We start from the raw sequence: 16,152 nt of genomic DNA, 5'->3' as shown, positions 1-16,152 counted from the left end.
GTTGCAGCAGAGGTGCGGTGCGACCCCCCCCCCCCCCCGCTGCAGCGCCCCCACCCGCGGCGCTGCGAAACGCGGCCCCCCCCAGCCCCCCCGCACCCCCCCCTTCCTGCCATCCCCCGCGCTGTGCACGGCGCCCCCGGGGGGGGGGGGGTCGGGGAGCCCCTCTCAACCCCCCCCAACCCCCTCCAACACCCCCCAGCCCCCCCCCCGCATTGCTCCCCCCGCCCCCAGGGGCTCCCCAGCCCACCCCAAGGCCGCGCGGGGACCCCCCCTCACCTTCACGACCCCCCCCCCCGGCCCAGACCCCGCCCCCACCCGTGCCCACCCCCCTCCCGTCCCCTCTCCCTTTCTGCTCCCCGGCCCCGGCACTCCAAGGGTTAACCCCGCCGTTTTCCCTTCCCCCCCCTCCCCCTTCCACTCCACCGCCCCCTCCCTTCCCCGCTCGGACGCGCGCGCGCGCGCCGGCGCGGGGACCGGGGCGCGCGCGCGCGCTCTGCTATCCCCCCCCCCCCCCGCCACCCCGCGCTCCCCGCGCCGGCGGGGTGGCCGCTGATTGGCTGGCCGCCCGCCAGCCCGCTGCCAATCACGCAGTGTAAACAAGGCGCCGATTGGCCGCGCGCCAGCCCGCACCGCGCCGCCCGCCCGCCGCGCTCACTGGCCGCGCCGTTTCAAGGCCCCCCGCGGCCGCGCCATGAAAGGGGAAGGAGGCGGCGGCGGTTTCCAGGCCCCCCCCTCCCTCTTCCCCACTCCACTCCCCCCCCCCCCCCCACCGCCACCCCTCCCCTCCCCTCCCCGCTCCCGGGCGGACCCCGCGGCCCCGGGAGCGGCGCGGGGAGATCAAAGGCGGCGGGAGCGGGGAGCGGGCCGGGGCCGCGCCGGGAGCCGCAGGTCTGCGGGGGGGGGGGGGGGCGGCCGGGGGAGGGCAGGGGGGAGCTGCCGGGGGTACCGGGGCCGGGTCCTTCCCGCCGGGTTGGGCGGCGGAGGGAGCGTGGCGGAGCGCTCGGGTAGGCGGCGGGGCCGGTGCGCGGCGGTGGGGCCGCGGCTGGGGCTCGGGGCTCGGGGCTGGGGCTCGGGGCTAGGGCTCGGGCTCGGTGGGGTTCGGGGCTGGGGCTCGGTGGGGCTCGGGGCTCGGGCTCGGTGGGGCTCGGGGCTGGGGCTCGGTGGGGCTCGGGGCTGGGGCTCGGTGGGGCTCGGGGTTGGGGCTCGGTGGGGCTCGGGGCTGGGGCTCGGTGGGGCTCGGGGCTGCTGCTGAGAGTAAAAGGACGGAGCTGGCCGAGAGCGCCGGGATGCGCCGGGATGCCGCGGCTCGGGGCTACCGGGCGGAGATCGCGTCGGGACGGAGCGAGGCACGGCCGGGACCCGGGCACCGGCACCGTAACGGGGACCGCCGGACACGGGGACCCCCGGACACGGGGACCCGCAGACGGGGCACGGGGCGATGCCGCGGGGCCGCGCACCGGGGCCGCAGGAGCGAAACCCGCCGGGGGAACGGGCACGGGCACGGGCACGAGCAGCGCTCGCGGCCCCGGCAGCTCCCGGTGCGGGGAGCCCCGGGCTCGCTCCTCCAGCCGGGCGGGGGGACGCGCTGGGACCCCCCCGGGCAGGGTCTTGGGGTCCTTTCTCTTCCCTGCACGCTGTTATCCCATTAAAAAAAGAAAATAGAAAAAAAAGGAAAAAAAAACACAAAAAGCAGATTTTTTGTTTCCTTCTCGGCTGTTTCTGCCCCGCAGTGCCGCTGCCGAAGCCCCGCAGGACGCTGCAGGACGGGGCCGGGCCTCATCCTGCCGGCCCCGCGCTGGGCTGCCGCCGCCACCGGGATCGTCCCCGCCTGGGAAGGGCCCGGCCGGGAGGAGCGGCACGGACAGCACCGGGCACGGCCACCGGGAGCAGCGCCGGGGCCGGGTACCGGAGCACCGGGTGCCCGCGAGCAGCGCGGTTGTTCGGGGCCGTCCCATTGTCCCGGCCGCCCCTCGCCGTGGGGTGAGTTACCACCGATTTATCGGCTGGGAAAAAATTAAAAATGAAGGAAAAAAATCCCAAACGCGATGGCCGGGCTCCCAGCGGCGCCGGGGGGCTCCCCGCACCAAGGTCGGGGACGTGCCGCCGAGCAGCCCCTGTGCTCGCGTACCGGCGAGGTCAGCAATGAAACGAACCCGGCCCGGTTAATTAAAGGGGTTTTAATAATGGGCACCAGCCCCGCGCATCCCTCCCGGTGCCCCCTGCATGGCTCAGGGCCTGGGACCCCCCCTCCTCGCCCCCGCCTTTGTCCGCACCCGGGGTGGCCCCGCGGGCACCAGAGACAAAGGGCGGCGGGAGGGGTCCCGGCGGGGCTGCCCTTTGTTGGGGCCGAGCCGAACCGGGCCGGGTGGCCCCGCGCTCCCTGCCCCACGGGAACAAAGGGGGCAGCCCCAGGGTGACCCCCCCGGCCCACACTCACCCAGCTCCAGGTGGGGAAAGCGTGGGGCTGGGGGCTCAGCACCGGCACGGAACGGGACAGAACGGGATGCACCGGGACCCGGCTCCTTTGTCCTCAGTCCCACCCGCAGCACGCGGTGCTGTGCGTCCCGGGGGGCTCAGCATGGCCGGGGGGGTGCAGGGCCCAGGCTGCTCCCCCATGGTGTGCGTGGCCGTGGCCATGCGGAGCCACCCCGAGCACCCAAGGGTGCTGCGTGGGGCTGTGCGGCAGGAGCACCCCGGGAACAGACATCGGGGGCAGCCAGGGAGCTGCGGTGCCTGCGTTGGCCCCGGGGCCCCGGTGCGGCCTCGTGGCTCCTCTGGCAGCCGCCCCGGCCTCGCGCCCTTCTCCCGGCACGGCAGCCTGCGGCCGTGCTGCCTGCCCCGCTCGAGCCGTGCGGTCGGCCAGGAGCAGGCGCCTGCTGTGGGTGTTCGGGTGTTTGGTGTTCTTTTTTAAAAAAAAAAAAAATTGTTGTTGTCTTTTTGTTTTTCTTATTTATTTTTATTTTTTTTATTTGTGTTTTGCTTTTCGTTTTGTTTTTCTGGAGGTTTTTCTTTTTTTTCCCGGCTGGAACCCCCTCCTTCAGCTGCCCAGGGCTTTGCAGCTCTGTGCGACCGAGGGGCAGCTTCGCAGGCGTGGAGGCTGTGAGCAGCTCCGCGCTGCTGGGCTGGTGCCGTGGGACCGGCCCCGTGCCCGAGGGGTGCCCCTGCCGCGCCGTAATCCCGTGGGTGCCTGACCTACACCGCCGGTGACGACACCCACGGCATTGCCAGCCTGCGGGCACAGTGCCCGCCGCGCCCTGCCTGGCTCCGGCACCATCCCAGGTGAGCGGCCCCGCTGTGCCCCGGGCACGGGGACGTTGCTGCTACCGGCCTGGGGACGCTGCCGCTGGAGGGCCCTTGTCACCAAGCCCCCCGCCCAGAGCAGCCCCCCACGGGCTCCCGGTGGCTCCGCAGACTCCTCCGTGGGCTCACGCCGCTCTGCGCAAGCGGCACCCGAGGGTGTCACAGTCGGTGGCGGGGGTCACGGGGCCACCACGGTGGTGGCACGGCAGCAGCACCGCGAGAGCTGCGGGGCTGGGGCGTGCGGGTGTCCCCCGGTACCACGGTGGGGAGGAGGACGGGAGGACAGGGGGCACCCGCTGGGGCCGGAGCTGCCTGGGACCAGCGCCCTGTCCCTGTCCCGCAGCCAGGCCGGGTGTCCCCTGCCCCCACCGGGGGCCCGGCCCAGCCCCGTTGCTGCCCGGGAGGTGCTGGCAGCCGGCGGGGAGCGGAGGGCGGCCTGCCCCGTGCTCCCAGGAAAAAAAGGAAGCGACTTTCCTCCTGTTAAGCGCCCTGTTTTACCGGACGCGGGAATAACCGGGTTTCCTCACGCAGTCGCTGCTGCGATGCGAAAATCCCGCTGGAAATGTCTCGGAGCATCCCGTTAACGTCCCGTTTGGAGGTGCGGGTCCCGGTGTGGTAACGGCTCCGGTGACCAAAGTCGTTACCGGGAGAATTCTCGGTACGGCAAGGGCCGGGGGGGGAACACCCGGGCCCCTCCCCAGCCCCGCGCACACCGGGGCCGGGGCACGGCACCCCCGGGAGCGGCGCCTCCCCCCACGGAGCCGCCTCCTTTGTTCTCGCTCCCGGCCGGGGGGAACGCACCGGTGCTTCCCCGCCGCCCCCCCGGGGCTGCCCCTGCTCCGCTGCCCGCGCGGCTCCCGGGAGCGGGCCGCAGGGCTCCGGTTGGGGCCGCGGGGGGGGGGGAGGGGGGGAGCCCCCGCCGTGACCCCGCAGCCCCGGGGGCAGCCGGGAGCCGCCAGCAAGGGGGCGGGTGGCGGCGACCTGCCGGTACCGGGGGGGGGGCTCTCTGCGAGCAGCCCCGCGGTGCTCGGGGCCGGCAGCCCCCGGGTAACCCCAGCGTGCACCGGGAACCCCGGGGGGACCCTCGCCCGGTCCCGGGGGATGCTCGGCGGGGCCGTTACCGGAGCGCGGCGCAGCCCCGGTGCCGGCCCCGTCCTCGGTACGAGCACAGCCCGGGGGCGGCCTGACCCGAGCAGGACCCCGGGGGGGGGAGGGGGGGGCACAGGGACCAAGGGCGGCCCCGCCCCGGCCCCGGCCCCGCTCCCCGCCGCCGCCCCCGGCCCTGCCCCGCGGTGGCGGCGCCGCGCGCACGTGGCCGGGCCGGGGCATCCCCGGCCGCCCCGCGCCGCCCCTCCCCCCGCGCGCCCATTGGCCCGCGCTGCCCCCTCCCGCGCTCCCATTGGCCCCGGCGCCCCGCACAAACAAAGGCCGGCGCCCGCGGGGGCTCCGCGCGCCGCCCTCATTGGCGGGGCCGCGGCGGGGGCGGGCGGGGCCAGGGCTGGGGCAAGCCCCGCCCCTCCCCCGCGCCGCGTGCCTTAAAAGGAGCGGGGCGGGGCGGGGCGGCGCGCGCCCATTCATGCGCGCGGGGCGGGGGCGGGCCCAGCGCGGCGCGCGCTTCGGGGGGGCGGGGCCCGGCGGGGCCCGTGGCGCGCCGCAGGCAGGTGGGGGCGCGCGTGGAGTGGGGCTCCCGTGGGGTGGGGGGAGGCTTGCGGGGGGGAGCGGGTCCAGTGGGTGCTGCGCCTCGTGCGGGGCGGGGGCGCGTGGCCGGGGGTCGTGCACGCGCCGCACGGGAGCGAGCGTGGCCGCGCTCACGCGGGGTGCGCGCCCCGTCGCCCCACGCGCGTGCTCGCCCCCCGATCGCTGCCGCGGGGGTGCCCCAAGGGCGCCCGCGGGTCTCGCACGGACGCGCGTGGGTGGCCGCGGGCAGCGCTCAGACCCACGCCTGCAGCAGGCGCGGCCCCACGCGCGGGGCTCGGCCCGGAGCCGGGGTTTCCTTTCCCCAGCCCCCGCCCGCAGCCTCCCGGTGCTGCCGCCTCCACGCAGCAAGGCCCCCACGCACCGGAGCCCGCCGGCGCCCAAGCTCCCCGCAGCCTTCGCTCGCCCCGGTCCTGGTGGGGTCTCCCCGGTGGGGACATCGGGGTGACACTGGGGGGACGTCGGGACGACGCTGGGGGGATGTTGGGGTGACACCGGGGGGACATCGGGGTGACCCCATGGGGATGCTGCAGCCTCGCTGCCCCCCTCCCCCGGCCGGTTCGCGTTGTTGGACTCGCGCCGCTTCCCTCCCGGATAAATAGCCTGGATAAATGGGGTCCCTCTCCTCCGTTTTCCTAATGGTGCCCATAAATTTATTTACATTTCCAAGCTGCCAGGTACTCGCATGACACACGGCGTCTTCCAGCCCGCGCCGGAGATATGGATTGAACTTTAGTCTCCGAGCAATTAAGGTGCCTGAAACTGCACTTCATTAATGGTTGTTATGCAATAAAACCGATAAAACTGCCCTTATTTGCAATATAAAAACGCAATTTGTTTTAATTTATGTTTTTAAATACTTGCCGTCTTCTTCCCGGGCTCTGCCAAGCATCTGTCTTCGGGGTGGACGCGGTCGCGAGGAGCAGGCGGCCCTGGCTGCTCCGTGGTGCTGGGGACGGGACCAGGGTGTCCCCGCGTGTGTCCTGCCCCCAGGCTGCAGGCACCGATGGGCCCCGCGCCGCTGTTCCCCCGCCGCAGCAAAACCCAGCGGCCTGGGAAGGGGCTCCCAGTCCCGCACCATTGAGGACCCCCAGGACCCTGCACTGGGATCCCCACCCCGTCCATGCCCCGCATTCTGCTCCTCGTCCTGCGGAAGGTGCCCGGGCTGGGAGACGGGGCAGGATCTGGCCCTGGAGGGCAGGAACCCCCTGGAGGAGCTGCTGCAGAGGGAGCTGGGCTGGGGGAGGCCAGAGCTGGACCCAGAGCTGCCAGCGAGGGGACCAAGACCAGCACCGGGGGACTTCGTGCCCAGACCAGCACCAGCCACGAGGACGGGGAGCAGGGCAGCTGTGGGGAGCTGCTGCCCCCGCATCGCACCGGGGAAAGGCGACAGGAGCCGTGTTCCTGGGGCAACATCACCGACTGCAACGTCAGAGCTGCCTCTTGGCACAAGCACGCGTGTGCACATGCAAACACACGCGTGTGCACGGGGCCGCGCGCGCCCTGCACTGAGCCGCGCAGGACAAAGGCTCTGCCCCGGTCCCGCCAGCAGCTCGGGACCTCCCGGGGATTTTTGTCCTCTCACAAAACCAGAGCGAGATCCCGAGCTGCCCTGAGCCGCCTTTACTAATGAGGGTAATTGCAGCTGCGGGCAGCCCCCCGGGACCTGATTATTCTCCTGGTGGGAGCGATGGGGGCTGCAGGGGCCCGGCAGATCCCCCCCGGGGACGGAGCCGTGGGCTCAGCTCCCAGGCTCTCCCCGGGCCTCCCTCCTGCTGCTCGGAGCCGTGCCCACGGTGCCAGCCCCTGGGGAGGCAGCGTGAGGCTGGGGGGTCCCCAGTGCCACCCCCCTGTCCCTGTCCCCGTGTTGGGGACGTCCCCAGCCCTGCTCCCGGTGCGGTGACAAACGGCTTCGGCGCTTTCTGCCCCCGGATGGGCACAAAGGCTGCAGGAGGGGATGGGGAGAGGATGGGGCAGGCGCTGCTTGGGGCAGGACAAATAAATAAAAGGCAGCAGAGGAGGAAGGAGCAGCAGCACGCGGCGGCCACTGCAATATCGGGCGGTTATTGCGAGCAATAAATATATCGGAGACCTCTGGGCCGGCGGTAATTGCCCTTCACGGGGCGGCCCCGCCGAGCCCCCTGCACAGCGGCCCCCTCGGCTTCGCTCCCTTTTATTCCATGTTTGTCCGCTTTATTTCATCTCCGCAGCCCTACTCTGCTTGCTGCACGGCACCCTGTAGATTTTGGGGTGGTCGCCCTCGTCCCCCCACCAAAGCATGCAAGGACGCAGGGGAGGAGCAGCTCCGGGAGCTGCCAGTGGCCCCCGCCAGCCCCCGCCGTTCGGTAGCCGGGCGCTGACGGGTCGCAGGTGAGCGGCTGCAGGCGGTGGGATCCCAGCGGGGTCGGGGACACGGCGACTGGAAACACGTCGTCCTGGGGGCCAGGGGGCGGGTGAGCCCTGGGTGAGCGGCCGGGGCCACATCCTGCACCCTGCGGCCGAGCCGCTGCGCCCCGGGGTGGTGAGCGAGCGGTGCCGGCGTGGCCGTGCCCTCTGCTCTGCCCGTTTTGCTAGGAGGGAGAATGGAGTTCTGGGCCTCAGCTGGGCTTTAAAACTCGCCTCAGGAGGGGCTGCTTTGCAAAGCAAAAATCAAGGAGAAAAGAGAGGAAAAAAAATCAGGGAGAAAAGAGAAACAGGGAAAGAGGCAGGAGAGATGGAAGCACCCAGGGCCATCAGTGCCCTGAGCCCCCCCCCCAAAAAGCCCCCAGGGCCAGGGGCTCAGCTCGCCCAGCACCCCAGGGATGGGCACAGCGTGGGGACGGAGCTGAGCCTCCCCATGCCCCCCCCAGGGCCCACCAGGACGTCCCGGTGCCCCGCGGGTCCCGCCTGGGGATGGGGACAGGGGGGACGGGGACACCAGTGACAGGGACAACAGTGACACGGGTGGGGCATCGCTGGGATGGGTCGGGGTCCCCGTGGGGTCCCCGTCCCCGTCCCGCAGCGCGGGGGCTCGCGGGCGGCCGGTGTTCGGCACTCGCCGTGCTCATGGCTGCCGGCAGCCGTTCAGCAGGCGGAGGAGCCACCTGAGCCCTTTTTTCTGCCAGCGTTGAGTTAGGGGCCGTGTAAAACTAATTGGATAAACATGATTTCCCCTCTAACTCGCTGCAGATGTCTCCTCGGCGCAGGAACAAGGTGAGCTCCCCTTCCCAGGCAGGCGGGAGGCTGCTGCGGGTGCCTGGGGGGGGGCTGTGCCCCCCGGTGGGTGCTGTGCCCCCCGGTGGGTGCTGTGCCCGCTCGGGTGGGGGATGCCTGGTGCCAGCCCCACGCCTGGGGACAGGGGGGGACGGGAATCCCCCAGAGCCGGGGCCACGGCAGCGCTTCTGCTCCCAGAGGGGTGGAGACGGTTTGGGAAGCGGGGGTCCCGCGTCCAGGTCCCTCATCCCATGTCCCTGTACCACGTCCCATATTCAGGTCACACACCCCATGTCCCTGTAGCATGTCCCACATCCTTGTATCATGTCCCGTGTTCCTGTACCACATCCTATATGCAGGTCCCACATCCTGGTCCCACGTCCCATGTCCAGGTCCCACGTCCCATGTCCCTGTACCACATGCCATGTCCAGGTCCCACATCCCACATCCAGGCCCCACGTCCCACATCTGGGTGCTGCAGCCCTCCCGTGACCCCAAGCCGAGCCCCCAGCACTCCAGGGAGCGCATCCCACAGGGGACCCGTCCCATCGGGTCCCCTCCCGCCTGGCAGCCTTAAACCAGAGCAGGGCGCTGGGGACGTGGGGAGGGGCAACCCCACGGTGCTGCTGGGACCTTCGCTGGCCCCGCGTCTCCCGTGGGTGTTCCTGGCCCCGAGGGGCTGAGCCGATGCCTTGGGGATGGCGTGGAGCTGCAGGGACACCGGGCCTCCCTGCACCCAGCCCCACGGTGCCCCAGCCCCACAGATCCCCAGCCCCACGGATCCGCAGCCCCACGACACCGCTGGCCCCTGCCCTGGCACAGCCCCAGAACCCCGCTGGCAGCAGGGACAGCGACAACCCCGATCCCCCCCCCCCCCCCCCAAAAAGTCCTGCCCAGGACCTGGCGCTGCCTCAGGCAGCAGCAGGCACTGAAACGCAGCCGGCGCTGGGGCTCCAGCCCCGGTAGCACCTGGAGGGAATTAGGCAGGCGCGCTCCACCTCCCCGCGAACCTTTTGTAGAGCAAATTCTTGCGGTTACCCATTGCAATTGCTGCAAATTATACGAGCGCCGCGCGCTCGGTTCCATGGGAACGTTGGCTCGCGCCGCTCTGATCTGCCACCGCTCCTGCGGGCGCGAGGCCGCCCGCTGCGGGGGCGTCCCTTCGGTTTTCCCCCTCTCCGAGGGCCCACCCTGGGGTGCGGGGGCTTTGAGGGGGGCTCCGGGTGTGCCCCCAGCCCCTGCGAGCCCCTGCGAACCCCCGGGGGGGGATTCGGGGGTCCCGGCCACGGGGCTGCCCTCGGTGGGGAGCGTTGGCCTGGATCTGAGCGCCAGCCCTGCTGTGCGCATGGGGCACACGACGGGCAGGTGCACGCCCAGGTGTGCACACGTGTGTGTGCACGAGCACACGAGGAGGGCAGGGGCCGGGCAAAGGCAGCGCTTGGGGTGTTGCTGCATGGGTGTGCAGGGGGGTGTGTGTGTGCACAGGGGTGTGCAGGGGTGTGTGTGTGTGTGCACAGGGGTGTGCAGGGGTGTGTGTGTGCACAGGGGGGTGTGTGTGTGTGTGCACGGGGGTGTGCACACGTGTATTCGTGTGTGTGTGCATGGCTGTGCACGCACGTGTGCAGGTGTGCATACTTGGGTGTGTGCATGGGTGTGCATGCGTGTGCACCTGTGTGCACTTGTGTGTGCATGGGTGTGTATGCATGTGCAGGTGTGTGCACACACGTTCACGCGTGTACACTCGTGTGCACGCATTTAACCCCCTGTGTGAGGCTCTCAGGTGCCAGCCCGGGGCAGGCCCCCCCCCCTTCTTGTCCCCCCCATCCCTTGGGGTGACACTGGTGGGGCTTTGCCCCAGGCTGGGGCCTGATGGGGGGGTCCCCAGCCCGCTGCCCTCCGCCTGGGGCTCTGCAGGGGCTGCGGGGGTCCCGTCCCGTCCCGTCCCGGTGCCCTTTGGGGTCCCACAGACGGGGGGGGGGGTCACGGCCCCCCCTTTTCCCCCCCGGCTCCGCATTGACTTCTGCATTTTGGGGCAGGGGGAGGAAGGGGCAGCCCCGGGACGGCCTCACACAGCCCCCAGCACGCCCAGGATCGGGCCCTTGGCCCGGGGGGGCTCGGGGGGGGCTCAGGGGGGTCTCACCGCCCCTCCGAGTCCTCCCAGGAGCAGCGTGCTCGGTCCTCCGAGGCGGCTAGAGCGCCGCCGGAAGCGCCAGCGGAGCAGCGGAAGCCGGAAGTGCCGCTGTGGCCGGTGCCGGCGGTGGGGCGGGGCGGGGGCGCTGCCGCCATGGCGGGCGGCTGAGGGCGGGCGGCGGGGCCGGGACGGGCCGGGCCCTGCGGGGGGGCGGGGAGGGGAGGGGCAGCGCGGGGCCCTGCGGGGGCGGCAGCTCCGGTACCGGGCCCTACCGGACGGGGAGGGGGGGAGGGGTCCCGGTGCGGGCCATGGCGGCGGCGGCGGCGCCGGGTTCCAACTGGGGCCTGATCATGAACGTGGTGAACAGCATCGTGGGCGTCAGCGTGCTCACCGTGCCCTTCTGCTTCCGCCAGGTCGGTGAGCCGCCCGCCGGGCCGCCGGTACCGGGCGGCGGGGAGGGGCCGGGCCCTGCCCCCGGTGGTAGCGCTGGGGGAGGCCCCGGGCCGGGCCTGCAGGTGCCGGCTGAGCCCCGCGGGGGGGGTGGGGGGGGAGCTGCACCGGGACTGACCCAGCCCGTGGGCAGCCGGTGGTGGGCCGGGATCTGTCTTGAACCTCCCGTTAAAAACCGGTGGGTAACGGAACCCCCGTCCTCCACCCCGCCCCGGTGCCCCCCCGTTGGGCTGCAGGCGGGCACGGCGGGGGTGGGCGGCTTGGCACCGGGCCGGGCACCGTGCCCGCGGTGCGAGGGGGGCCGACAGGTAACCGCGGGGCAGAGGCCGGGCCCCGGGACCTGCAGCGACCCCGGTGCTTTGCAGGGACTCGTGAGACCCGCGGAGCACCGGGAGGTCTCACAGACCTCTGGGGGGTCACCGGGAGGACCTGGTGGGGGGCTCGGGGCTGCGGTCGGCCTGGCTGGGCACCCCGGGAGCAGGTGGGCAGGCGGCCGCGTCGCCCTTGGGCTGCAGGAAGGCAAACGGGGCCCGGGGCTGGCCGAGGGGAGCCCCCAGGGCAGGGCAGGAGCGGGGCTGGAGGCGTCCGGGGGGGGGGGGGGGGGGGGTCTGGAGGCGGCTGGGGTCTGCCTGAAGCCGTCGCTGAACTTTTTCCATCTCTGCTTGTTCCCCCCCCACACACCCCCCCCCCCGCCCTTTCAGTGCGGCATCATCCTGGGAGCCCTGCTGCTGGTGTTCTGCTCGTGGATGACCCACCAGTCCTGCATGTTCCTGGTGAAATCGGCCAACCTCAGCAAGCGCAGGACCTACCCCGGCCTCGGTGAGAGCTGCCGGCTTCGGGGCTTGGCTTTTACTTACTTACTTATTTTATTTTTATTTTTTGTTTAAACTGCGGTTTTACTTTGACCCCCTCGTTTGCAGCTCTCGGCCTGGTGCCGTTGGCACGCCAAACGGGTTCCCGGGGTAGTTTTCCAGTCTGCGTTTTGTTCCTCCCGTCGGCCTCTGTCCCCCTGGGGGCAATACGAGGGTTTAATCCCGCTCCTGGCAGCGAGGTTGACGGGCACCGAATTGTTTTGACTCGGCGGGGGGGGGGGGAAGGGGGTGGGGGGACGCGGCGCTGACTGATCAAAACCCAAGTTTTTCGGGAGCCGGCGCAGCGGGTGCCTGCTGTCAATTTTTCGGTCTCGACACAAAAGCCGCGAGCTCCCCCCCCCCAGCACGCGGCCGAGGACATCGGGTCCTGCCAGCAGCGCGCCTGGCACGGAGCTCCGGCCGCCCGGCTCTGCGCTGGGAGCGTTTGTGGCAGCGCAGGGGGAGCCGGGGGGGTTGGGGGGGGGGAGGAATCGTGCGAGCTTCCAAGCGGCCGAGAAAATAGAAACATCTGCGGGGTTCGTGGGGGGGGGGTTGGCAGCGCCTGCCAGCCCTCTGTGCCTCGGCTCCTCTGCGCCGGCGCCAGCGCCGGCCTCTGGTTGTGGCCTCTCTGCCTTGACGCGGGGGGCAGGAGGGGGTGGTTGGGTCGGAGCCCTCTCGGCCGGTGTAAAACCGCAGGAAAAACGTTCTTTTACTCGGTTTCTCGTTGTTTTTTTTTTGGGGGGGGGAGCGGGGGGGAGTAGAGAGCTGGGTGGCACTGCCGATGGGGAAAGAGTTAACGAGCTGCGTGGCTCGGGGTGCCCGACGTGCCTGGCTTCTGCCGGGCTTTATCTGCTGGGAACCAAACAGGTTAAAAACCGCCGTGGCCTCCAAGGCCGTGCCTCTGGTCGCGGAGGGAAAGCCCAGCCAGCGCGGGGCCCTCAGGTAGCCCAGCCCGCGCCGCCTCCGCGCGGCCAGCCTTTGTGCGCCGCTTCCCCTCGCCCGAGCACAGCGAGTCCCCTGCGCCTTGGAGCCTCTCCCAGAAGAAGAAGGGATCCTCGGCGCTTTCAGAGCCAAGGGGCTCGGGTACAGGGAGGCCGGCGACGCTTCCGAGCTTCCTGGCACCTCCTGGCAGGCTGAAAGAAGCGCCTCGCCTCCCTCCCCGCGCGCTGGGAGAGGTGCCACGGGGCGCGGGCAGGGGGGGAGGGATGGTGCCGGGAGGAAAAGGCAGCGCTCCTGCGCCGCATCCTAATGCGCCGAGGCCGGGCAGCTCCACACAGGCGGCCTTTGTCACCGCCCGCCCGCGCCCCGGTACAGCTGCGAGAGGTCCTGGCAGCCCCCGCGGCCGATTCCGTGGGAGGCTTTGGCAGTGCCGAGGGATGGAGGAGAAGTTTTTGCAGATGAACGTCGGGCGCTCAGGCCCTTCCGGAGGAGCGCTGGGAGCCGGGGTACGGCCACAAAGGAGCCGGGCTGGTGCCGAGCCCGGGCGTCCTCACCCCGCATCGCTGCCGCGCTGGGCCGGCTGGGAGGAGGAGAAGCAGCTTGGGCAGCTCCCCGCAGCACCGAGTGCCCGAATGCAGGTTGCTCGTTGCAGCGACCACAATTAAAAAAGGGGTTTCTCTGATTACCGAGCGGGTTCGGCTCTGCCCGGCTTGTCGGGCACAGAGATCCCAGCCCGAGGATGCGTGACCTTACAGCACCTTCAGCCCGGAGAAGAGGAGGCTCAGGGGCGACCTTATTGCTCTCTGTAGGTACCTCAAAGGAGGCTGCAGCGAGGTGGGGGTTTGTTCTCCCACGTGCCCGGTGACAGGACAAGGGGGAACGGGCTAAAGCTGCACCAGGGGAGGTTTAGGTTGGATATTAGAGAGAACTTCTTTACTGAAAGGGTTGTGAGGTGTTGGGATAGGCTGCCCGGGGAGGTGGTGGAGTCACCATCCCTGGAGGTCCTCAAAAGACGTTTAGATGTAGAGCTCGGTGATATGGTTTAGTGGAGGGTTTGTTGCGTTAGGTCAGAGGTTGGACTGGGTGATCTTGGAGGTCTCTTCCAACCCAGACGATTCTGTGATTCTGTGAACATATTTTATAGCCGCCGTCTCCGTCCTCCCTGAGAAGATAGAGGGCCCAATTCTTCCGTTGTCCCCAAACGGGGACGTCTGACCGAGCGGCTGAAGGCCTGCCCTCGTCACAGCGCCGAGGAGAGGAGGCAGGTTGCTTGCTCCCAGCAGCGAGCCCGGGCTGTGGCCGGCAGCCGTGGTTGTTGCCCAGAGGTGCCCAAGTTTGGGAGCCGTGAGAAAGGAGCCCCGGGGATCGGTGCCGCAGCAGCAGGCACTCTGGAATCTGCACCGGCCCCCGGGGGGGACGTTTCATCTCCCGCTGGTTCCTCTCCCTCGCGCCAGCCCCGCGGAGCTGGTCGCTGTCGCTGCGAGCTCCCGGAGGCGACGGGAGCCGGGGGCTGCTCCTCGTGCCCCGGTGGTGGCCATGCCGCCCCGCCTCGCCTCGCGCCGTCGCCTATTTCCAGCGCCGCCCCTCGCGGCGGCTCCGCTTTGTTTTTCTGCTGCGCTCTCCTGCTGAGCCTTTTCTTTTTTTTCTTTTTTTTTTTTTTTTTTTGTCCTCCTGCGGGGGAACATGTTGTCTCCTGAATTTTTAACTCGAGCCGAGTCCGGAGAAACCATCGATTGTAAGTTAATGTTTAAAATAACAGGGGGCGCTTCCAGGAGCGAATGAAGTTGCGTTCTGGCGGGCGCTGGGAATCCGCTCTGCACCTTGGGGGAGACAAAGGGGAACCCGGGGGGGGGCTCGCGCTGGGCCTCTGCAGTGACACGGGCGGGCAGTGCGGTCTCCGCTTGGAACCGGAGGCCTCAATTCCCATTCTACCCAGTGAGATAGATCTAAAAATACGTGCGGAGGTTTCTTGGCTTTTTCTTTTTAAGAAAAAAAACAATGGTTTGAAGAGCAGGGATCGTTTTCTGCTACGGCCCCAGTACGGGAGGGGGAGCGAAGTGTTGGCAGCAGCCCTTTGGTGTGGGCTGCGAGCGCCGGGTGTTCTGGGCGTGGGGTTGAACGTTCTGGGCACCGAAATGAGCTCTCCCATCCAGCAGCGTCAGGCGGCTCGGTTAGAGTGGGAAGATAAAAATAAAACGGGGAGTTTGATTGAAATTTTGCACCGCAGTCGCTTCTCGCCACACAGCATCTTCGACGTGCGCATTTTCTCCGCCGCGCTGACTTCCCTTTAATGGTTGCCATGTGTGAGTGCTGCTTCGCGCTCCTTTTTTTAAAAATAGAATGGGGAAGGGAAAAAATAAGGAAAAATAACCTGCTTTCTGCCTTCCCCTCGTCTTATTTCCCCGTCTGATGTGGTTTTCGATTTGTGGAGGGCATGTCTGAGAAGGAAAATGGGAGGGTGGGCAAGGCAAACTAGCCCCAAAACCCAACCCTGGCGGGTTGCTGCCCTCTGTCACTGTTATTGCTGAATTTCTGACCGATGTGTGCCGTGTTCTGGACCTTCCCTGCATTAACTGCAACTTTTTTTTTTTTCTTCCTCGTATGCCAGCATTTCACGCCTATGGAAAAGCAGGAAAAATGTTGGTGGAAACAAGGTAATCTGTTAATTAAAGTTTGAACGGCTCGGCTCTCTTTCCTGAAGCACGCTCCCATGCCTCCCGTGGCCTCGCTGTGCTCGTTTCCCGTGCTGCTGCCTCCCCTGCTCCCAGAAGTCCTCCTTGGCAGCTAGAACTTGGACAAGAAAGTAAGCGAGGTGCCCGAGCACGGCCCGTGTGCTTCGCCCTCAGTGTGTTGCACCCGCTCCTGAGCTCGTGAGCTCCTCCCCTGCTCTGCTGCGGGCTGGGAAATCACGGGCACGTCGCTCGTGGCTGTTTTCCAGGGCTGAGATCCTTGCCAAGATTGCCGTGAGCTAGCAGGAGGGTTTGCTACCTCGGATCCTCCCTCTGGCTTCCCGGAGCCGCCCGCTCCTCGCAGCGGTGCCGCCTTGCCCCGCGGGGCCCTGGGTGCTGGGAAGTGCCCTGCGGTAGGGGGCCCCCCCCCGGACGACCCCGACAAAAAATCGACCCCAGGAAATCCCATGCAGCAGGAAATCCCTCTCAGGTGTTGTTCAGCAGCCCCGTCAGGCGATGGGGTGTTGTTACCGTGCTGCTTTTTCCAGAAGAGTTTCTCTGGTGGAGGCATCTTGCGCTCTGGCCGGGCTCTGGTGCCCTCTCTTCCTCTGATCCCTGCTGCAAAGCACTAAAAATACGCAGAATCTTTCTCAAATGTTGCTCGTCCACGCAGGCAGTTGCTGTAATTGCCCCAGGGATGTCGTGTAGGTGGATGGAGTTGGGTTTGTTTCGCTGGGGATGCCAGCAGCGGGTGGCCTGCCCCTCACGAACCCGAGGGTAAATTGCCGTGCTCCCTCCGCTCCGGCAGCCGCAGGGCTCCCCCCGATGCACACACCGCTCGTGCGGCCGTGAGAGGCAGCGCGCAGCCCCCTGCGTCCCTGTGGATGGAGAAGCTGCTGCGCTGCTGGTTGCCAAACGCGTTTTC

The 16,152-nt window shown here is 69.1% G+C and overlaps 1 protein-coding gene and 1 long non-coding RNA gene across 4 annotated transcripts in view; both read left to right on the top strand.

The window, feature by feature from the left end:
* The first annotated feature begins 718 nt into the window (after positions 1–718).
* Positions 719–5,814, top strand: LOC308179837. The gene is made up of 3 exons (XR_013940613.1): positions 719–888; positions 1,731–1,980; positions 5,666–5,814. It is a non-coding gene; the product is annotated as an uncharacterized lncRNA (long non-coding RNA).
* A 4,713-nt stretch (positions 5,815–10,527) lies between these two features.
* Positions 10,528–16,152, top strand: part of SLC38A10 (solute carrier family 38 member 10) — a 33,439-nt gene continuing 27,814 nt past the window's right edge. Inside the window, exons 1-3 of one of the 3 annotated variants that reach the window (XM_080560563.1) lie at positions 10,528–10,731; positions 11,470–11,587; positions 15,167–15,212. In XM_080560563.1, coding sequence (XP_080416689.1) covers positions 10,627–10,731; positions 11,470–11,587; positions 15,167–15,212 — 269 coding nt within the window. In that variant the 5' untranslated portion in view covers positions 10,528–10,626. Of the gene's footprint in view, positions 10,732–11,469; positions 11,588–13,765; positions 14,294–14,839; positions 14,862–15,166; positions 15,213–16,152 lie in introns of those variants that run through there. The other 2 variants (XM_080560564.1, XM_080560565.1) reach the window with 2 other exon arrangements.

Source organism: Anser brachyrhynchus (assembly GCF_964034855.1).
Source record: "Anser brachyrhynchus genome assembly, chromosome: 18".
NCBI classification, from domain to species: domain Eukaryota; kingdom Metazoa; phylum Chordata; class Aves; order Anseriformes; family Anatidae; genus Anser; species Anser brachyrhynchus.
The sequence above is the reverse complement of the archived record's forward strand: the minus strand, read 5'-3'. Positions and strand labels throughout refer to the sequence as shown.